The sequence below is a fragment of the Perognathus longimembris genome, chromosome 23 (genome assembly GCF_023159225.1).
Source record: "Perognathus longimembris pacificus isolate PPM17 chromosome 23, ASM2315922v1, whole genome shotgun sequence".
Classification (NCBI taxonomy): domain Eukaryota; kingdom Metazoa; phylum Chordata; class Mammalia; order Rodentia; family Heteromyidae; genus Perognathus; species Perognathus longimembris.
This window is the reverse complement of record NC_063183.1, coordinates 36,390,133-36,413,191: the sequence shown is the minus strand read 5'-3', so window position 1 is coordinate 36,413,191 and position 23,059 is coordinate 36,390,133. Positions and strand designations below refer to the sequence as shown.

At 45.3% G+C, this 23,059-nt stretch overlaps 2 protein-coding genes across 5 annotated transcripts in view; one reads left to right on the top strand and one right to left on the bottom strand.

Moving 5' to 3' along the window:
- The window catches only part of Slc12a6 (solute carrier family 12 member 6), a 62,477-nt gene extending 49,432 nt beyond the window's left edge, over positions 1-13,045 (top strand). For all 4 annotated transcript variants that reach the window (XM_048332718.1, XM_048332717.1, XM_048332720.1 and 1 more), the window contains 9 exons: positions 627-731; positions 1,016-1,184; positions 3,738-3,933; positions 5,027-5,196; positions 7,966-8,097; positions 8,605-8,712; positions 8,913-9,097; positions 9,885-10,018; positions 12,625-13,045. In XM_048332718.1, coding sequence (XP_048188675.1) covers positions 627-731; positions 1,016-1,184; positions 3,738-3,933; positions 5,027-5,196; positions 7,966-8,097; positions 8,605-8,712; positions 8,913-9,097; positions 9,885-10,018; positions 12,625-12,716 — 1,291 coding nt within the window. In that variant the 3' untranslated portion in view covers positions 12,717-13,045. The remainder of the gene's footprint in view (positions 1-626; positions 732-1,015; positions 1,185-3,737; positions 3,934-5,026; positions 5,197-7,965; positions 8,098-8,604; positions 8,713-8,912; positions 9,098-9,884; positions 10,019-12,624) is intronic.
- Positions 13,046-15,177: 2,132 nt separating this feature from the next.
- On the bottom strand, positions 15,178-20,211 carry Emc4 (ER membrane protein complex subunit 4). Its single transcript, XM_048332724.1, has 5 exons — positions 20,042-20,211; positions 19,660-19,774; positions 16,866-17,019; positions 15,772-15,932; positions 15,178-15,540 (listed from the first exon to the last, which is right to left on the bottom strand). Exons 1-5 carry the CDS (start codon positions 20,125-20,127, stop codon positions 15,505-15,507), a joined length of 552 nt encoding a protein of 183 aa, XP_048188681.1. The 5' UTR covers positions 20,128-20,211; the 3' UTR covers positions 15,178-15,504.
- Positions 20,212-23,059: the final 2,848 nt, after the last annotated feature.

Genomic DNA, 23,059 nt, shown 5'->3' with positions numbered 1-23,059 from the left:
TGAGCTGCTCAGTGCCATTTCTGGCTTTTTTGTGTGTATGCAGTACTGAGGAATTGAACCCAGGGCTTCATGAATGCTAGGCAAGCACTCTACCACTAGGCCACATTATTGGTTTTGAGTAGAGACCCATGATTGAGTTGACCCTCCAGCCTTCATTCTGTTTGGGTTTTAGCTTTTGTGTTGGCCCTGGGGCTTGAACTCACAGCCTATGCTCTGTACCTGAGCTTTAGAACTCAAGGCTAGTGCTCTACCACTTCAAGCCACAGCTCCATTTCTGCTTTTTGTTAATTGGAGATAAGAATCTCGTGGACTTTCCTGCCAAAGCTGGCTGTGAACCTCAATCCTCCAATCTTAGCCTCCTCAGTTGACTGCATGAGCCTCTAGTACCTGGCTTCCAGACTTCATTCTGTAGTATTTGTATAGTGTAGTACTTGTGAGGGTGGTATTGGTCTACTCACAATGGGTTCCTTATTCTTGTAAACCCTGTAACTGGGTTTATTATTCTAGTAAATTCAGTAACATGAGCTACTGAATCTTGTGCATATGTTACTTTAAAATCCCAAGGGTATGGGCTTTTTTTTTTTTTTGTTATTACATCTATCTTCTCTGTCTCTGTTGTCTCTTAGAGCTGAGAAAGAGTGGGGTGATGGCATCCGTGGGCTGTCCCTCAGTGCAGCCCGGTTTGCTTTGCTTCGGCTGGAGGAGGGACCTCCACACACCAAAAACTGGAGGTAAAGAAACAAAAATGAAGATATTTAGCACACAGTTAACACACATAGATACGCTTTACTGACTATAGGGTAAGGAACTTGTTTGGCTGAAATTATTCCAAATCCTCCTTCAAATGATTTGTGGTCTCAGTTTCTGTGATTCACTATTCTTCCTTTAAGACTGATGAGTTTGAGGTAACAGTGGGGAGCACTGGCAGTAATTCAGGGCCTCACCCTACGAAGGCTCTGACCTCCTCCTGCTGCCAGATTGTATATTTCATATGTTTCCTAAATTGCGTTTATAGGCCTCAGCTGCTTGTGTTACTGAAACTGGATGAAGACTTACATGTCAAGCACCCTCGCCTCCTCACCTTTGCTTCACAGCTCAAAGCAGGGAAGGGCCTCACTATTGTGGGCTCCGTCATTGTGGGGAACTTCCTGGAAAACTATGGCGAAGCGTTGGCGGCTGAGCAGGTAAGCAAGGCAAGACATACTGACTCAGTGGAACTTTGCTTACAGCTTGTGGTGCTAATTAGGAAGACTCAAACTTCTAAGTTTATCCCTTTCCTCTGTGATCTAAAAGTGTTCCTGCTTAGTGCCAATGACTTCTCTTTTTTCTTTTCTTCTTTATCTTAGACAGGATCTCCCTCTGTAGCCCGGGCCAGCAAATGAACTAACAATCCTCCCACCTCAGCCCCCTAAGAGTACACCACACCTGAATCAGTGTTGAATTTTGCACAGTCGTATTCTGCCAAATAATAAAATGATCCAGAAAAAACAGCCATTTATTCTTTCTACCCACTTAAAGCATTACTAACCTGTAAGATGTTTTTCAAAGCTAAGTATTATTTTCAGTTAGCCTGCAGACATTGATCTGAATAATGAGAGAAGTCATGTAAGTACATCTACCCTTACAACAATGGAGAAGGTTCTTAGACCTTGTGTCAGTAATGATAAGCAGCAATTTCTCTTCCTCTATACTAACTTATATGGTACTATGAGCAAGATTCATTTGCTATTTCTGACTAGCTGTTCTGGACATGAAATTTCATTCTGAAAGGAAGTAGTTTTTAATCAGTATTTATTTTACATGATAAAAACTGTTTGGAGAAAATTTCAGCTGCATTTAAAAAACTTACTGGGGGGCTGGGAATATAGCCTAGTGGCAAGAGTGCTTGACTCGTATACATGTAGCCCTGGGTTCGATTCCCCAGCACCACATATATAGAAAATGGCCAGAAGTGGCGCTGTGGCTCAGGTGGCAGAGTGCTAGCCTTGAGCAAAACGATAGCCAGGGACAGTGCTCAGGCCCTGAGTCCAAGCCCCAGGACTGGCCCCCCCCCCCAAAAAAAAAAAACCCCAAAAACTTGGCTTCATTTTGGAATACTTTGCAAGCGTAAATGCACACAACATTAGTCTAGAAAAAAGAGGAAATTAACATAAGAAGCACAAAGTTGCAAACCAAGTTTTTCCCTCCTCCTGAGTGAAGGTTCACTCTTGTCTTAATTACACCATGACTTAACCTGCACCTTTGGAAGAGTCATATCCATCTCCACACCACTATTCTATTCCCTTTTCCACAAAAGTGGAGGAGATATTTGCTCTAAATTATTTTGAATAAATAAAATTGTAGGGGCTGGGAATATGGCCTAGTGGCAAGGGTGCTTGGCTCCTATACATGAAGCCCTGGGTTCAGTACCCCAGCACCACATATATAGAAAATGGCCAGAAGTGCCGCTGTGGCTCAAGTGGCAGAGTGCTAGCCTTGAGAAAAACAAAAGAAGCCAGGGACAGTGCTCAGGCCCTGAGTCCAAGGCCCAGAACTGGCAAAATAATAATAATAATAATAATGAAAATAAATAAATAAATAAATAAATAAAATTGTAGTAAGTCAAATAAAGGAGTTAGCAGTAATAAGCACTAAAATGTCAGAAAGGATATAAGAATGGGAGAGCTGAATCATCACATTAAATTTCTTTTTTTCTTTTTTTTTTTGGCCAGTCCTGGGCCTTGGACTCAGGGCCTGAGCACTGTCCCTGGCTTCTTCTTGCTCAAGGCTAGCACTCTGCCACTTGAGCCACAGTGCCACTTCTGGCCATTTTCTGTATATGTGGTGCTGGGGAATCAAACCCAGGGCCTCATGTATACGAGGCAAGCACTCTTGACACTAGGCCATATCCCCAGCTCATCACATTAAATTTCTGAAGGATAAGTCAAGGTGTGGTTGGTGGAGAAAGGAAGTATTTGTCAAGTTCACTGAACAGAGTTCAAGAACTCTGTTCAGTGTCCACCTGGTGGAGCTGCCTGTTCTCAAATTTTGGTATGTTAAAAGGAAGAGAGCCAAACAGGATAGCTCACATCTGTAACTAGCTACCAGAGTGGCTGATTACCTCTCCAGGAGGATCACAATTGGAGGTCAAATCAGGTAGAGAGTACTGGCAACCAACAGTTGGACACAGTAGCATACACCTGTTATCCCAGCCACATAGGAGGCTGAAATCAGGTAGATTATGGTGCTTGGCAAGCCATGGCAAGAAAAAGTTTGTAAGACTCCCATATCAGTTAAAGAAGCTAGGTTTGTTGTGTACCTGTTATCCAGCTGTGGTAGTAAATGTAAAATAGGGTGACCGTGGTCCAGGAATAGGCCTGGGTAAAAAGCAACTTCTTTTCCGTAACTCATGCAAAAAAAGTGCTAGAGGTATGGCACCTACCTAGCTGGCTACCTAGCTGAAGATGTGAAGCCCTGAATTCAAACCCCAGTATGGCCCAAAGAAAACAAAAGGAAAAAAAAGGAGAATAAGAGGAAAGGATAGACATGACACTCACATAGATATTTGACTATATATGTAAAACTGGGTAGTGATAACTTACAAAGTAAATGCATTTTATTGGAATAACTGTTTTGACTTTTCTATAAGAGCTATAGTCTGGGTAGAATTTGGAAAGAGGATAGTCTATGGAGAGGCAATCATGAGTTAAAAGATCCAGGAGGAAGTAACCAATTGCTGAGTTTCATTTCTCTTTCAGACCATTAAGCACCTAATGGAGGCAGAGAAGGTGAAAGGGTTCTGCCAGCTGGTGGTTGCTGCCAAGCTTAAAGAGGGTATCTCCCACCTTATCCAGTCTTGTGGCCTTGGAGGCATGAAGCACAACACAGTGGTGATGGGTTGGCCTAATGGTTGGCGTCAAAGTGAAGATGCACGTGCTTGGAAGACTTTTATTGGTACACAGCATTTCCTCTACTAACTTGAGGGCCAAAGTAGAGGGTGAAGTTAAATCTCTCTCCCATTAGCTGTAATCCTAGCACTGGGGAGGCTAAGGCAGGAGGATTTCGAGTTTGAGGCTAGCCTGCCCTGTTCTATGACTTTGCAAATGAGGCTTGGGAAGATTGTCCTTCAGCATCAAAACCTGCCAAATAGCTGGGTGCTAGTGGCTGATGTCTGTGATCCTAGCTACTCAGGAGGCTGAGGTCTAAAGATCATGGTTCAAAGCTAGCCCCAGCAGGAAAGTCCATGAGACTCTTATCTCCAATGAGGCACCAGAAAACCGGAAGTGGCGTTGTGGCTCAAAGTGGTAGAGCACAGTATCCTTGAGCAAAATTGCTCAGGGAGAGCACCCAGACCCTGAGTTGAAGCCCTACAACTGACCAAGAAAAAAGAAAAAAAAAACACAATAGGCTGGGAATATGGCCTAGTGGCAAGAGTGCTTGCCTTGTATACATGAAGCCCTGGGTTCGATTCCCCAGCACCACATATATAGAAAACGGCCAGAAGGGGTGCTGTGGCTCAAGTGGCAGAGTGCTAGCCTTGAGCAAAAAGAAGCCAGGGACAGTGCTCAGGCCCTGAGTCCAAGGCCCAGGACTGGCAAAAAAAAAAAAAGAGAGAGAGAGAGAGGAAGAGAAGAGAAGAGAGAGAGAACTGGGAATGTGGCTTAGTGGTAGAGTGCTTGCCTAGCATGAATGAAGCCCTGAGTTCGATTCCTCAGTACCACATAAACAGAAAAAGCTGGAAATGGAGCTGTAGCTGTAGTGCTAGCACTCTATCACTTTAGCTAGCCTTGAGCAAAAGAAGCTAAGGGACAGCACCTAGGCCCTGAGGATCCTCAAGCCCCAGGACAAGAAAGGAAGGAAGGAAGGAGAGAGGGATGGAAGGAGGGAGGGAGGAAGAAAGAAAGAGAAAGAAAGAAAGAAAGAAAAAGAAAGAAAGGAAGGAAGAAAGAAAGAAAGAAAGCGAGTTATCCTAGCTTTCCTAGCTTAGAGGGAAGCAAGCTTGGCTTGAAGACTTCTCTGCTTATCCCAGTTCTCTTTTCCTCCCTAGGCACAGTTCGAGTAACAACTGCTGCTCACCTCGCACTCCTGGTGGCTAAAAACGTCTCCTTCTTCCCCAGCAATGTGGAGCAGTTCTCTGAGGGCAACATTGATGTGTGGTGGATTGTCCATGATGGGGGGATGCTCATGCTCCTGCCATTCCTGCTAAAGCAGCACAAGGTACTTCAGACCACCCTCCAGACAATCCTAGCCCACCAGACAAATTCCTCTTTGTTTTTGTTGCCAGTCCTGGGGCTTGGGACTCAGGGCCTGAGCACTGTCTCTGGCTTCTTTTTGCTCTAGCACTCTACCACTTGAGCCATAGCACCACTTCTGGCTTTTTTTATGTGGTGCTGAGGAATTAAATCCAGGGCTTCATGCATGTTAGGCAAGCACTCTACCACTAAGCTATCTTCCCAGCCCACAAATTCCTCTTTGATTCTAGTGGGGCTTAGAATCTGAAGAAATGGGGATTGTTCTTGGCCCAACCTTATTAGAAGTTTGTTGTTGTTTTGTATTTGATCCCAGCCTAACTTCAAGTGAAATTCAGTGGGTTAATGAAGTTCAATATGAGACTTTGGGAAAAAAAAACCAGTAACACAGAGACATATCTCTAAAAAGAGACAGAAGTCAGAATTTATCAAAGGATGCTTTAAGGGGGTGGATGTGTGTGCGTGCACATATGTGTGCTTGATCTTTGATTTTTGCTTTTTTTGGGTGTGTGTGTTTTTTTTGCTAATCTGGGCCTTGGACTCAAGGCCTGAGCACTGTCCCTGACTTCCTTTTGCTCAAGGCTAGCACTCTGCCACTTGAGCCACAGCACCACTTCTGTCTGTTTTCTATATATGTGGTGCTGGGGAATCGAACCCAGGGATTCATGTATACAAGGCAAGCACTCTTGCCACTAGGCTATATTCCCAGCCCATGTGCTTGATCTTTGAGAAGACTAAATTGAAATTTAAAATAGTAAATGAAGTCTGCCTGTGATTGTCAATTATTATCTGAGTGAAGCACCCACACTTATAGTATCATAAATGAGGATATATCAACATTGGCAAACCCCAGCACACATCAAGAAAGCCATGGTTCTGCAGTGGTTTGTGGCTAGTTGTTTCCCATGCACTTCAGGTACTGTCTACCTAGAGGTAACATTGTACCCTGAGGTTGAAGGCTGAGTACTAAAAAGACTCTCCTCCCAGTTTTGTTTTACCAGGGTGGGCTGGGAACTCCTCAGCACCACATAAAAAGAAAAAGCTGGAAGTGGTGCTGTGGCTCAAGAGATAGAGCGCTAGCCTTGAGCACAAAGAAGCCACGGACAGTGCTCTGGCCAAGTCCAAGCCTCAGGACTGGTGGGGTGTGGGGGGAGGACCAGTTTTGTTTTATGTGTGCTTCTAACTGAAGCACCTTTCTTAGGTTGATTCATTTAACATAGTAACTTGCAGAACTCAAATACTTTCTTACATTTACTGGCTAATTATAAAGCATATTATGCGGAATACAAATGAAGAGAATGCATAGGGAAAAGTGTATGGGAAGAGGCATGGAGTTTCCATGACCTTCCTAGCAAGTTCCACCTCAGGACACATTGTTCAGCTGTCCACACTCCTGAGTCCAAGCCCGTCAAGGTTTTGTGGAGGCTTGATCATAGATGCACAAGTAACTGACACATTTGCCACTGGCAGTCATCTCAACCTTTACCCCCACTTCCCAGAGAGGAGGAGCTGGGTCTGAAAGTCACACTCCAGGAATCCTGCCTTGATCTCTGGAGTGATCAGCCCCCATCCTGAGGGAAGTGTGTAGGAACTGCCAGCTCAAGGTCAACTTACTGGCATAGTAAATTACTTTGGATTATGACAACTATAAACTTGAGAATGTCACAGAAACCATTTCTTTTTTTCTTTTTAATTTTTTTATTTTCTTGCCAGTCCTGGGCTTTGGACTCAGGGCCTGAGCACTGTCCCTGGCTATCGTTTTGCTCAAGGCTAGCACTCTGCCACTCGAGCCACAGCGCCTCTTCTGGCTGTTTTCTATATATGTGGTGCTGGGGAATCGAACCTAGGGCTTCATGTGTAGGAGCCAAGCACCCTTGCCACTAGGCCATATTCCAAGCCCTAGAAACCATTTCTTCTTATGCCTGTTTTTTCATATCATGAAATTAAGAATTCCTTAAGCTGGGCACCAGAAGCTCAGTTTTATGATTGTAATTACTCAGGAGGCTGCCCAAGCAAACAAATCCATGAGACTCATATATCCAACTAACCAGCCAAAAGCTGGAAATGGAAGTGTGTGCACCAGGCTGAATGGAAAGGAATACAAGGCCCTGAGTTCAAGCCCCAGCACCAGTACAAAAAACTCCTTAAAGTAGGGTTTGAATAACACATGTCTGTAATCCTAGCAGTTGGAGGCCGTGGCAAGAGGATCAGGCGTTCTAAGATCAGACTGGGCTATGTAGGGAGATGTTGTTGGGGGTGGGGGGGGGTGAGGGGGATGGCTAGCCCAGATGCCAGTGGCTTATGCCTATAATCCTAACCACTCAGGAGGCTGAGATCTGAGGACTAAGACCTGGATCTATGCAAGACAGAAGAGTCCTAGAGAGTCTATCTCCAATTATCCAAGAAAAAATGGGAGATGTGACTCAAGTGGTAGAGGGTTAGCTATATGCAGAAAAAGTTGAGCTAAGATGCAAGGCTCTAAGTTCAAGCCCTAGTATCAGAAATTTCAAAGAAAAAGAAAACTGCATACAACTGCATTTAATGCATTGTTTAGTAGGTCTTTCTCCATACTACAAAAAAATAGCAAGGTTGCTCTAGGACAGAATGCCTCAATTTTCAGGAAACCCCCTCTACCACTACCCCCTCCTTTTTTTTTTTTTTTTGCCTCCTTGCATCCAATCCCCCCACTCTCTGGCCTTTTGATTTAATTTTCCATATACCTGTGGCACTGTGTCAGGTGTGGCGGAAATGCAGCATTCGAATCTTCACAGTGGCCCAGCTAGAGGACAACAGCATCCAGATGAAGAAGGACCTGGCCACCTTCCTGTACCACCTGCGCATTGAGGCAGAGGTGGAGGTGGTGGAGATGGTAAGAGAAGAGACTACCATCCCCTCCACCCCACCTGTCATCCTAGATCCTTTTCTTGTTTGGGAGACAGTTCAGCTGCAAATGTAGGCTTCATCTGCTAATTCCAACAAAACCCTAATTTCATGGCCTAGATAAACAGTGGCTACTTTTCGGTGTTGCATCTTAATTATTAGATAACCTTCATATTTCTGCTAGATTTTTATCTGTATAATGTGTTTTTATTAATTTTAATTCATACTTAAAAAATCACACATAATTACAGTTAAGTGTAAAATATAGAGGCTAGATCACTGGTTTTAGGTTTCAAGAAAATACATGAAATGTATTTTCCAGAGCCTCTGAATTTGATCTGCAACCTCAAAGTAATGTATTTGTGTAGCTCAAAATCTGAACAAAACAGAGATAACGGTTGTTATACTATTTCAGATTTGAGTTACTGAGTGGATATTGAAATGTATGGTTTGTCCTTTTTTCTGTCTTTTGCCCACTTTGTGATGCCTGTGGCAGCATGACAGTGACATATCCGCTTATACTTATGAGCGCACTCTGATGATGGAACAAAGGTCCCAGATGCTTCGGCACATGCGGCTTTCCAAAACAGAGCGAGACAGAGAGGTAAGATCTGACTGCAATCATCTGAGCCTGGTTCCAAAGAAGTCTGACAGTATAGGGGAGTACACTGTGTTGTTTTCATGGGAGAACAAATTATTTCCTTCTTAGTTTATCATTTATCCCAATATAACTCCATTAATGTTTCAAAATAGTTGAAACATGAGAGGAAATTAGATAGAATAACCATGTTGCACCTTGCTCAGGCACAGTTGGTGAAAGACCGGAACTCGATGCTCCGATTGACCAGCATTGGCTCTGATGAGGATGAAGAGACAGAAACCTATCAGGAGAAGGTGCACATGACTTGGACAAAAGATAAATACATGGCATCCCGGGGGCAAAAGGCCAAGTCAATGGAGGGATTCCAGGACCTACTTAATATGCGGCCGTAAGTTTTCCTACTTACAAGCTTACCACGTAGTATTCCAGTCAATGACACAGATGCAACTACCTGAATATACCAGAGGGTCACTCCAAATCCAGCCATCTGCTTTGCTTACCATTACATATTAGCTCCCACTTACGCATTGCATACAACTTACCATCTTCTGTATCTCCATGTAGTTCTTCTCCATGGAGATGCCTACCAGAAAACACATAACAAGAAAACCCAGTATATTAACACCATAAAAAAATTATTTTAGGGCTGGGGATATGGCCTAGTAGCAAGAGTGCTTGCCTCGCATACATGAAGCCCTGGGTTCGATTCCCCAACACCGCATATATGGGGGGAAAAAAAATGGCCAGAAGTGGCACTGTGGTTCAAGTGGCAGAGTGCTAGCCTTGAACAAAAAGAAGCCAGGGCCAGTGCTCAGGCCCTGAGTCCAAGGCCCAGGACTGGCAAAATAAAAAATAAAAAATAAATTAGCTGAGCACTGGTGGCTCACGCCTGTAATACTAGCTACTCTGGAGGCTGAGATCTGAGGAAGGCAGTTTGAAGCCAGCCTGGGCAGAAAAGTCCCCATGGGACTTATCTCCAGTTAACCACTCAAAAACCAGAAGTGGTGCTGTCGCTCAAGTGGTAGAGCACTAGCAAGCCCTGAGTTCAAGCCCACAACCAACCAAAAAAATAAAAGAAATTACTTTATTCACCACATTTTCTGCTCTGGGCTCAAGTGTTTTAAGACAAACTGTGACTGTCTTGTTCAGTCCTTACCTCTCTCTTCCCCTTCTAGTGACCACTCCAATGTGAGACGGATGCACACAGCGGTCAAGCTCAATGAGGTCATTGTTAACAAGTCTCATGAAGCAAAGCTGGTTTTGTTGAATATGCCAGGGCCACCCCGAAATCCTGAGGGGGATGAAAATTGTATCCTTCTCAAGTGTGGAACTTCTAGTAGGGGAAAAAAATTCTTAGCCAGTGCCGGTGGCTCACACCTGTAATCCTGTCGTATTCAGGAGACTGAAATCTGAGGATGGCAGTTCAAAGCCAGCCCTGGCATAAAAGCCCGTGAGACTCTCAGAAAACCGGAAGTGGCACTGTAGCTTAACTTGTAGAGCAGCGCTAGCTTTGAGCTGCAGAGCCCAGGGACAGCACCCAGCTCAGAGTTCAAACCCCATGATGGGGGAAAAGAAAAAAAAAATCCATTTCTCTGATGAGACAAGGGTCACTGTCTTGGGTACACTCTGTCTTTGAGGAAGAATTTAAAGCCAAGGCAAGGATTCTTAGCATTTTTTGAAGCAGGTATAAAATTCATTTTGAAAACTGCACAGCTTGGACTGGGAATGTGGCTTAGCAGTGGAGTGCTTGCCTAGCATGCACAAAGCCCTGGGTTGGATTCCCCAGCACCACATAAACAGAAAAGGCCAGAAGTGGTGCTGTGGCTCAAGTGGTAGAGTGCTGCTAGCCTTGAACAAAAAGAAGCTCAGGGACAGTGCTCAGGCCCCCTGAGTTCAAGCCCCACAACTGGCAAAAAGAAAGAAAGAAAATTGCACAGCTTATGAAATTGGCAGGAAGCCTGAAGAATCAAACTCAGAAAAGGCCTGGAACGAGAGCCTCTATAGGGTTCCAGGCAGCAACACTGCTTGATCACCAGTCAAGGGTAACTACAGGAAAAAAATGAGCTCCAAGCACAGTTCCCTTCCTAAGTCCATCTACTAAAGCCAAAGTACTTGGAGCATAAATCTAATTCCTCTAGCTTAGGTTGCGTGACCCGGAGTTCATCCCTTGCTTACAAGAACACTGCAATTTTCTACTCACCAAGATAACAAAACACGGGAGACCTGATTGACTAACTGAATGGAAATCCGGGCATTAGCTGATGTAGAGTGAAGGATATTTAAAGATCAAAAGAAAACCTCTTTCAATTACATAGACTATTTGAGTTAAGGTTTTCATTCTTGGGGCACCAAAGGATATGTAACTAATGGAATACAGACACACAGTAATTGTAATGACTGAGTCTGATAAATTTGACTGCTTGTTTTTCTCTCTGTGGTACTGGGAGTTGAGCCCAGTGCCACATACATGATAGACAAATTTATACCCCTTGGTTTTAACCCCAAATCTCATTTTGTATTATTTTGAGATAAGGTCTTAATTGCTTTGCCTTGTGTTGGCCTAAAACCCATCCCCTCAAGTAGCTGGAATTAAAGCTGTGCACTACCAGTTTCTAGTCTCCTAATCTGTGCTAACATAAAACACAAAGGAGGAGAATGGAAGCCGGATACTGGTGGCTCACACCTGTAATCCTAGCTACTCAGGAGGCTAAGGTCCAGAGGATTGAGGAAGGAAAACAGAATTGGCAGGAAAAGCTCACTTGGACACTTTCACTTAGAAATTATTTGGGATGGGTTAGAAATGTGGCTTAGTAGTAGAGTGCTTGGCTATCATGTATGAGGCCCTAGGTTCGATGCCTTGGTACCACATGAACAAAAAATAGTTATGTGGGGTACTGGGCACTGGTGGTTCATGCCTACAACCATAGCTACTCAGGAGGCTGAGATCTGAGGATTGCTATTTGAAGCCAGCCTAGACAGTAAAGTCCATAAGACTCTTGCCTCCAACTAACTACCAGAAAATTAAAGTGGAGCAGTGGATCAAATGATAGCGGACTGACCTTGAGCAAAAATGCTTAGGGATAGCAAGGGCCCAGACCCAGAGTTCAAGCACCCCATGATTGACCCCCCCCAAAAAGCTTGCACCTGTAATCTTAGCTACTCAAAGAGGCTAAAATCTAGCCAGGGCAGAAAAGTCTCTGAGACACTTATCTCCAATAAACTACTCAGAAAAAACTGGAAGTGGCACTGTGGCTCTCAAGTGTTAGCCTTGAGCAAAAGAACCTCAGGGAGAGCATCCATGCCCTGAGTTCAAGCCCCAGGACCAGCAAAAAAAAAAAAGAAATGAAATAAAATGTGGGTGCTGTCTGGGTAGTCATATAATCTGTTCTACTGTAGCTTCTTTTTGGCATTTGTCCTTTTTCTCTTTTTAAAAAATTTTATGAGTTTTCCTGGTTTGGGGAGTTTTATTGCTTTTTTGGTTTTGTTTGTTTTGCCAATCCTGGGGCTAGAACTCAGGGCCTGGGCACTGTCCCTGAGCTTCTCTTTGCTCAAGGTGAGTGCTCTACCACTTGAGCCACAGTGCACAGGGCATGGCACCACTTGGGATTTTTTGAGTAGTTTATTGGAGATAAGAGTCTCACCCACTTTCCTGCCCAGGCTGACTTCAAACTGTAATCAGCTTGATGAGTAGCTAAGATAATAGGTGTGAGCCACTGGCCTAACAGTTTCCATTTTTAGTAACATTTAGAAACAACTGACACCATGCTCAGCAGTTTGCAGTTTTTGGTAACATTTAGAAACGAACAAGTGACTCTGCTACTCTGAGTATGTAATTAAGAGAAGCATGCAAAGTCTGCAGTTGGGGTGAGAGAGGGGATGCCATGTTGTACAGCTTACCCTTGACAACGTGTGAAGACATGGAGTTCCTAGAAGTGCTCACAGAGGGACTAGAGCGAGTCCTCCTGGTGCGGGGCGGTGGCAGTGAAGTGATCACCATTTACTCATAGTCTACTCCTACGAAGACTGCTTGGCGGCCCCTTTCCTAAAAGCTTCATCCTCTCTGGAAGTGACAGCTTTTCCTACGGCATCCACTCCCCTGAGGCCTGTGTTCTGTGCACATCACTCTAAATGAACAGATTCACTGTGCCTCAGGTACTTGTTCAGAAGAGTACACATAGATGTGCTCTCAGCTGCCATTCCATCTGCTATCCCAGCAGAAGCAGCAAATAGTCCCTCAACACCAAAAGAATGTCAAGCCATGTCTGTACCAGTAGAATGCAAGTTAAAATTAGCACGCAAAGCTTTTCAGCACTGCTGAAGGCAGCGACTGATTAAAAAGGAAAAGGAAAAGAAAAAAAGGCTGCTAGAAATTTAGCTGAAGAGAAAAGGCAAGCACATACCCAGTATTAAAGATCAGTCCCAGTGGTCATGGTTCAGTGAAGAACCGCAGGCCAACAGCCAGAGACAGCCTCATCTTACAACTGTGGCAAGACAAGATGAAGACATTATCTGATTTTCTTTAGTGTACTTACTGGGCTCTGACCGACTATTAGGGTACTAATATACAGAACCGAGGACATGGGTCAAATGTTCCCCAAAATGCCAAGTTTTAAGTCTACACTGTCAGTAAATTTCAGCCATTTATTTCCCTTATGGCCCATTCTGTGGCGCTAACAGGCATTGTTATCATGGAAATTGTGTGGTTTTTTATTTAAGGTACAAGTTTTCTTTTAGGTTCTTTTCAAATGGCTGAACAGAGGGAATCCCAAAGGGGTAGCTATTAAGATTTACTGAAGTACAGCCTGTGGTGTCTGTGGCATAAGCAATACACACAGGATGAATTTGAGAAGTGCACAGGCCAGGAGTCTCCTTTCCCTCTTTGTATGCCAAGTTTATAGACACAGGTTTTTAAAAAAAAAAAAAAAAGTAAGGAACAAATACTAGAAGCTTTGGACCATCTTTAAAAGGGGAATTCTGCAGTGGAATTTTAAGTTCTAGAGCCATACTTATATAGTGCCAAAGTTACTGAGTTGCTGCTCTCCTTAGATGCTTAGGAGCTTCTCTTCCACTGAGAAACCTATGGCCACAGTTGACTTGAGAGACACTTGCCTGAACTCTGAAAGTAGGAACATTCACCCCTTTCAATTTTATTTTTCATTCTGACTGCAGTTGGCTCTGAATGAAGCAGTTACCAAGCCAGTGGCCTATTTCATTTTTCCTTTCCATAATGCACTGTGCCAAGCTTAGCATTCTGCTTACCGCTTTACTAATCACAAAACATCTGGCTTAGCATCACAAAGGACCTCTTACCAGAGCTATATTCGTGACTGCTTTTAAACTGGAGTTTACTAGTGCCACTCCTCTTGGATTAGTGAGCAGGAACAAAGATGACTCTTAAGTGTCACAGATCATTTGACCCCAAAACAGAGAAAACACTCTGGTGTGGCTTTCAAAACAGTATTTGTTCAGGTTCTTCTTTCAGCTTAAGAGGTCCACTCAGGGTAGCGAAGCAGATAGGATCTTGTCTGTTCTGGTAGACACTGGGATTACAGTTCCCATTGCGACACTCCGTTCATAGGTGAGCATAGCAGTAATGGGTCAGATCTGCTAAGGTCCAGGACCTACAGAGTTCAGCCTGCCCGGGACTTGTCCAACATTCACATGTACCCTTGACCAAACTGGTATTTTTTTTCCATACAGAACAAATACAGACCAGTATTGGTTAAATATAAGTTTAATTTTAGAAGGGCTGTGTGTGGTTATAAGAATCTTTTTAAAGAAATAAGGGATTTAGTGGATATTTACAAAACCATTATTTCAGGCCCTAAAACAAAATCACTGTTATATGGGAAAATGGTTATTAGGCCAGATTTATACTCATCTGTCTAGAGCATTTCATGTGTATGTGTTGCTTATGTTGTCTGTCTGCAAAGCGTCTTGTCTCTTTTAATCACTGCAAATAAAAGCAATACTAAAAACTTCATGAGAATGCACCTTAGGGGAAGGGGATTTATGTTTTGAGAGGGAAGAGAAAGATCTTTTCCTGCCTCTTGGATACAGTGACTTCCAGGGTAGGTTATAGTAATACACATTCTACCACTGCTGGCCCTGCCTTTCGCAGACAGCTGTCTTAACAGCTAGAGTTTGAACTACAGTTTTTCTGGACAGGGACCCCCCTCCTTCTGGCTTGGGGAAAGGTCACCACTCTTTCTATTCCATTGCCTTCAGTTCCGGTGGCTACAGGGATCCCGATGCCCGTCATCTGCCCCCCACCCCATGTTAAACATAACTCAGTCATAGTTACGCTATAAGCCTATTTATGTGCTCTTTTTTTTCTGGTTTATTTTTCTTTTCATCATGTTTGATTTCATACACTATGGGTTTCTCACTTTTTCCACAAGTGTCCCCAATAGAATTACTTCAGCTTATGTTAAATAGCAGTAAAATATAGATTTAAAGGAAATTTGCGCAACTTTTAAAAAGCATTTAATTTATTGAAAGGAGGTGTTGCAACCACTCTTGTTTACATAGTTCTGCTTGTATTTGTTGTTTTGCTCTGTACTGAAACATAAATAAAGTTTTTTACATTATTTTCAGGCAGGGGTTGTGATAGTTTCTTTGTGTTTGTAATTATTTACATATTATCATTTGGGGTTTGTCTCTTCACCATGGGAAAAGATATTTGGGGGTGTTTTCAGTGTGAGTGTTTATGTTAAGAGTGAGTACACTTAGGAGCCACTGGGCTTAAAGAAGGATGTGAATGAGGCCCATTTACTTAGGTCCAAGGAGCTTCATTCACAAAACGAGTCCTCCACCACTGAACTCCATTCTCTGAAAGAAGAAATGGTAAGGAGGTGAGTGATGAATGAATATTTAAATAACTTCTGGAACCAAGTACTTCATATATTAATAGCAAGCTTATACCTTCCATATTCCAATAGCTTTTATTACTTAAGAAGTAAACTCTACAACCAACTCTTTGGTTTCCTACCATCAGATAGATGAGGCAGCTATTCACTATATATTACAGTGGATCTAAATTCAGCTTTTCTTTAGACTTACCTCTGGAGGCTCGATGAAGGCTAACCAATCTGATGCATGTGTAGGTAACAGCCCCATGGACTGGCACTTGTAAACAGCCAGTGCCAAACCCATCAGGTTCCCAATGAGATAGACCAAACCCTGAAGAAACTTCTGGCTTGAACTCTCTAGCATCTTGAAAGCTGTTGAGATAACAGAAGTCACAACCCCAATCACTTTTTCCCCCCCAGTGTGAATCAAGCCAGCCATTTGTTGACATATCAGACTCTCAGTAAGATAGCAAACTGGACCACTAAGGTGAAGAGAAAATTGTGATCACCATTTACCACTAGCAGCACATACCCTGCAAAGACTCTTAACCAAGAACTATACCCAAAAGTATGTCTTCAATTCTTAAAAATCAGGTTAAGCTTACTGGGGCTGGGAATATGGCCTAGTCGTAAAGTGCTCTCCTCATATACATGAAGCCCTGGGTTCGATTCCCCAGCAACACATATATAGAAAAAAGCCGGAAGTGGCGCTGTGGCTCAAGTGGTAAGAGTGCTAGCTTTGAGCAAAAAGAAGCCAGGGACAGTGCCTTGGTCCTGAGTTCAAGCTCCAGGACTGGCAAAAATAATAATACTGGCTGATCAAAGTTCAGCAAAAGAAAACAGGAAACAAGTACTTGGAAAGGGTGGAGTGGGGGCAAGGGGAAAAGGGTGGGCAAATGAAGAGAGGAAGACTGCAGTCAAGAATCAAACGTATATCCTCCAAATTAAGAGTGGGGGGGGGGGGACGCTGGGGATATGGCCTAGTGGTAGAGTGCTTGCCTCGTATACATGAAGCCCTGGGTTCGATTCCCCAGCACCACATATACAGAAAATGGCCAGAAGTGGCGCTCTGACTCAAGTGGCAGAGTGCTAGCCTTGAGCAAAAAGAAGCCAGGGACAGTGCTCAGGCGCTGAGTCCAAGGCCCAGGACTGGCAAAAAAAAAGAGTGAGGGAAGGGTTGGGTAGAAGAGGGATGAGTGAGAAAGTTGAATCAAGTTATACTGTATTCAAAAATTGCCTTGTTAAGTGGAAACACCTCTGTACTACTACTTAAAGATAACTAAAAAATGTTTAGAGAATACTTACTGGCTGAGATGGCCATGAGTGCCTGGATAGGCCGCCAAGCCATCATGCATACCATCATAGTAGGGAAGATGGAGATAGTGTTGCCTGCCATGTACATGATGAAGAGATTCATGGGAATCTGTTTGAGGGGACCCAAGGCGATGTCCCAGCAGCGCTGAAACAAATACATGGTTTTACCCTCTGATGGAGACTTTCAGTCCCATATTTACTGAAAATCGATCAAATGAACAGAATTCCCAATTCCCAACTGAGGGAGCAGACCTAATTTCACCACTGTTCCCTTCATGTTTGCACCAGGAGCTCTCCCTTCTACTATGGATAAAGTGCCCTCTCAATCCTTTATGCATTGCTGTAGAAGTTTTCTAGGTGTTTTGTTTTGTTGGGGGGGGGCTGGTACTCGAGTTGAACTCAGGGCCTTCCAATTATTTGGCTTGCTTGGCTGGTCTACCACAAGCCACTCACTCCTCCTGCGTGGAATTTTTTTTTTTAATAGATTATCTGCAGACTTCTTTGCTCTATCTGACTGCAAACTGCAATTCTTCTGGTCTCACTCCTCCTGAGCAGTGAGGATTATAGGCTTGAGCCACTTGTACCTGGCTCAGATACCATTTTTTCCCTTGTGATTTTGGCTAAAGATTCCCCTGCTTATATATATACAATTAGGCATCTATCACCGGCCCTTCTGTAACTGAAGAAATAGGCAAATCCACATAGTAGATCAGTATACCTCAGTCAATAATAGATCAAAACAGGTTTTAATTTTAAGGTTTGAATAGACAAACCTAACTGACATGTATAACATTTTACCCAATAATTAACTCCTATTCATTTCAAACATGAGTTAGAAAAACAGACCACTCCCTAATCCTTGTAGAATATTGTCAATGAATTTCAACTTAAAACACAAGGCATGTTTTTGACTACAATGCAATTAAGCTAGAAATCAATAGTTAAAAGATAATCACAAGTCACATACTAGTGGCTCACATTTACCATCCTAGCTATTCAGGAGGCTGAGATCTTGGTTTGAAGCCAGCCTGGGCAGGAAAAGTCCATGAGATTCTTATTTTCAATTAACCACCAAAAGCCAGAAGTACAGGTGTGATTTGAGTGGCATAGTGCTAGCCTTGAGTGAGAAAGTCAAGTGAGAAATGAGGCTCTAAGTTCAAGCCCCAGAACCACTGCCAAAATGGGGTGGAAGAGTAATTAGAAAATCGCCTATGGAAATTAACAAGTGTATTCTATGAGTCAAATGGCAATGGAAAATAGAAATATTAACTGATAAGAACAATACGACATTTGCCAGACACTGGTGGCTCAAGTCTATAATCTTAGCTACTCAGGAGGTTGAAATATGAGGATCTTGGTGGTTCAAAGCTAGCTTAAGGAGATAAATCTGAAACTTACCTCCAGTTAGCCAGCATAAAGCCGGAAGTGGAGGTGTGGCTTAAGTAGAAAAGTGACAGCCTTTAGCAGAAAAAGCTCAGCAAGAGAGTAAAGCCCCAGGGCTGGGGTATGGCCTAGTGGCAAGAGTGCTTGCCTCTAATACATGAAGCCCTGGGTTTGATTCCCCAGCACCACATATACAGAAAACTGCCAGAAGTGGCACTGTGGCTCAAGTGGCAGAGTGCTAGCCTTGAGCAAAAAGAAGCCAGGGACAGTGCTCAGGCCCTGAGTTCAAGGCCCAGGACTGGCCAAAAAAAAAAAAGAGTAAGGCCCTGAGTTCGAGCTCCCATACAGCAAAGTATGGGAGCTATATTTGAATGTAGTTCCTTACAAATCATCAATACAATAGGATTGTTGTAAAAGTTATTTTATAATTAATATGCCTTCTGAAATTATTTTAATAATTTATGGGTTCATATACATGGGTTCATATACTTTGATGTATCAAGATGAAAAAGTATAGGATAATACTTATCAGTGAAAATATCTATAATGGCCTTTTCATTTTCATGTTGTGAAAAACCACATGCATTCCATAAGACAAAAATCAAAAGGACTGAGCAGTATTCAGAGAAATGAGAACAAAGTTATCAAGCACTAGTCTAGGCATTTAGGATACATTAAAAAAAAATTGTGTTCTGATAGTTCCCAAGAGTGACAAGGCAGATGGACAGTAAAATCACTGTCATGAAATAGGATTGATACAGGAAAATATGAAAATGGGAGAGGGAATGCTTCACTAAGACAGTAATGATTGAAAGACTTGAAGGAGACAAATGAGCAACTGAGTAGGAATGATGGAACTAATGGTTTTTAATCTGTGTGTGTGCATGCCCAGGTCCTGGAGCTTGTGCTCAGGGCCACGGCATTGTCCCAGAGGTTTTTCACTCGGTGCTAATGCTGTCCCAATTACGGCTTTTTGGTGGTTATTTGGAAATAAAGAGTTAAACAGACGTTCCTGCCCCAGCTGGCTTCAAAACAGTGATAATCTGATCTCAGCCTCCTGAATAACTGGGATTGGCATAAACCAGGATGACCGATGAAGGCAGTAAGAAGCAGTAAAAGGATCTGCTTGAAGTGAAAGCCCCATAGGACATCCTGACAGATTAGATGTGTGGTGTCCTGGAATTGAGTAGAAAAGGATGAATTCTCTACTGGAAGGTGTTGCCACCGACCATTTCCAACTTAACCCCATACATTATGTGTCTGATGTCTTTTTATTTCCCAACCATTAAGCACCCTTGAGACTGACGGGAGAACTACTGTAACACTAGTTTCAAGCAATCCGGAGCGGCTGGCTGCGATGCGCAATCCGGAAAGGAAGGCGGTAACACAGGCGCCTCTTTACCTTCTCCACCAGGATCCGGTCCGTCTCCTGCACGCTGGTGTCCGGCACTTGCTTGTCCAAGTAACCGACTGGGTACAGTGAGTCTCCCTGGCCGCTGCCCCGGTCACTTCGGCCCCTAAAGACCAAACCAAGAAACCCAAGCTGCAACTTCCCAAACCACAGGACGGCCGCCCCTCCCGCCGGCCCCGAAGCGGGGCCCTCGGCGGCGCCCGCGCCCAGCCACCGCGGAGCTCGGGTCCCAACGCCCCCCGCCCGCCGGAGAGCCGGCTGTCACCCAGAGGAGAGGGAGCTCCCGGCGCGGCGGCGGCGGGGCGCCGTCGCCGACCCAGGCGCGCCGTTACTCGGGGCGGCTGGGAGAAAAGGATCCGCCCAGGCGGCTCACCGGCTGCCTCCGCCGGGCCCGCTCAACTCAATGGCCCACTTGAATCGCCGGCCTCGGTTGGCTACCAGACCGCCCTGAGCCGTCATGACGACCGCCGTCCCCCGCAGCCGCCGAGGTCCGGACGCCGAGCCCGCGGCGCCGCCCACAGCGCCGCGCTTCCGGCTCCGCTGGGGCGCTTCCGGCGTGCGGGCCCCGGCGTCACCGCGCCCCCGGAAGTGTGGCCGCGGGAGGGCGGCCGCGCGGGCGGAGGAGGGGGGCGGGGAAGGCGGGCCCCCGTTCGCGCTGGCGGCGTTAGGGGTCGGCCCCGCCGGTCCCCCGGAAGGCGACGCTCCGGCCCTCGGCGGGGAGCCCGCCGCTTCCGCCGGCCCCGCGTCCGCCCTCCCGCGGCCCGCCCCTCCGCCCACCGGTCCTGCTCGGAGCGAACCCGTCCCGAGAGCTCCGAGGCTTGCCTGGAGTACGCGGACCGCACGGAGCCTTCTACACTCTGCCTTCCCCCTGTTCCTAGGGCAGACTACGAGATTGATAATAAAGTTATGCCCGTACTCCAATAAAAGGTAGGTGAAGGGGTCTCGTCCTCTCACAAAATACGTTTTTGTATTTTTGTACTGTGCTCGCTTTTTTGTGGTGATGGAAGATGATGCCTGGGGCTGGGAACATGGCCTAGCGGCCGAGCGCTCGCCTCGCTTACAGGAAGCTCTGGGTTCGATTCCTCAGCACCACATAGATAGAAAAAAACGGCCAGCAGGGGCGCTGGGGGTCAAGTGGCAGAGTGCTGGCCTTGAGCAAAGGAAGCCAGGGACGGCGCTCCGGAGGACTGGCACAAAAAAAAGAAAGATGATGCACTACCTCCTGGTGAGGTGAAGGAGGCTAATCGCTAAGCACCTTTGCTGGCTTTTTGTTGTTGTTGTTTCACACGGTCTTTTTTTTTTTTAACAATTCAATACACATCTTCGAGAGCCCCTGGGGGCCCCTGCACGTACTGACCCCAGCCCACCGAACCCATGGCTCGTGGTTAACAAAACACACATCCAAAACGGACAGCGGTTCTTCTGAAGGTCAGAAGCAGCCAGGGAGGGCTGAAGAGACCACCCGCGGGGGGACCCGAGGCGGGCTCACCCCACGGCGCCCCAAGTCTAAATGCACTGCCGCTGGAGGGACGGCCTGGAGCAAGAAGGGGAGTTTCACGCGTGCGCGTGCGGTCACCGTCACCGCCGTCTCGGTACCGCCCGCCCACCCGCGGAGCTCCGGGGCGCGGAGGCCGCCGCCCGGCCCCGCCTGCTGGCGCCACCTCCACCTCGGAGCCCCTCCTCCGGGACACCGGTGAGCCTCCGGTAGGAGCACCTCGGTGGCCGCGGGGCCGGCAGTCGTAGGGCTTACCAGCCCGGCCGGCTCGGATCTGCTCTACCCACATCGCGACGTCCTCGCACCACCGGTATCTTCACGGTGACGCGCCCCGAACCCCGAGACCTGCCCGTGTTTTGAAAGACCCGCTCCGGAGAGCCCGCCCGCTCCCGAAAAGCTCGCCTGGGCCGGGCGCCACGGCGGCCCTGGGTCGGGCCGGCCCCGCCCCCTCACGCGGGGTCACGACGTGGGGTCACGACCCGGGGCCGGGTACGCGCGGGGCCCGCGCCTCCCCACCGAGCCGCGTCTCCCCGTTCACTTTGTATTTCTTCCTCCACCCACTCCTTGGTGTCGAAAGAGGCTGCTTATTTCACGCCATTCTCCTCTGACACGTTGTATTGGATTGAAACATGAACAAGGACTTTTTTATTGAAGCAATCCGACTTTTAAGGATGGATCTGTCTACAGAGCGGGTGGGAGAGCAAGAAGATTTAGGATCTCTTGAGCTTTTGGTCTAGGCAATTTGAGTATCTCCATAATAACCTATTTGGCTATTCCTTCTGGTCCAGCCAGTTTGCCCAGACTGCTCTAAACACTCCCAAGCTTTTTCTGGAGCTTCATTTAAAGGGGTTTCTATCACAAACCCTGCTTATTTTTAACTCTAGCAATCATTATTACCTCCCGAAAAGGGCCTGCTTACACTATTTTAGTCATGACACAATTTATTCTGTGTGAGTAGTAGAGCCTTAAAATGAAACTTTTCCCTCCATTTATCTTTTTGCATTTTCAGAACACTACAGTGAAAAAAATGTTTTAGGTAGGATCTACCTTGCAAGTTATTGTTGAGTTGCCATGTCATTTCTATGAAGATTACAATTTTTGTTTTCAGTCTTTGTAATGTCATAAAATGTTCCCGAGCTGAGCTTCAGGGGCTCACACCAATAATCCTAGCTACTCAGGAAGCTGAGATCTGAGGATCACAGTTGAAAGCCAGCCCAGGCAGGAAAGTCTGTGAGACTCCTATTTCCAATAAACTACTCAAAAAATCCAGAAGTGGCACTGTGGCTCAAGTGGTAGTGTGCTGGTCTTGAGCAAAAGAAGGTCAGGGACAGTGCCCAGGTCCAGAGTTCAAGCCCCAGGACCAGCAAATAAATAAGATGTTCCTGTCACCAGTGATATGAAATGGCGGTATGATGCTAGGAGATGTTGGCTTAGCTTGGTAATACTATTCTTCCTTAGCAATTACTTTTCCTTGCTTCAGTAGTTATTGCGTAATTCACATTTTAACAAGTTCCCATTACATTATACTGCCCTCCAGCAGTTGCTGGGGAAGCAAGGAAGGCTGCCATTCCCAGAGTTATTAAGGGTAGGAATGGCAACCATGGCATGAGTCACAGTGATCTGCACCCATAGCCAACAGGGCTCTTCAAGTTTGACTACTCTTCATCTGGGAATTAACTTCAGCTATCTTGTAAGTAGATAAACTGTCTCTAAATCAAGTGTCTCAATAAAAAATCCAGATGCTTTAGAAATTTTTTCTTCTGTGTTAATATTTTAAAACTTCAACCAGCTCAGACATAAAGCATTATTTTATAATCTTATAACTTTTCAAGAACGGTTAGTATGGATTGAATGCTTGTAGCCTCCTATCCCCTCCTCCTCTTTGGATGAAGTCAT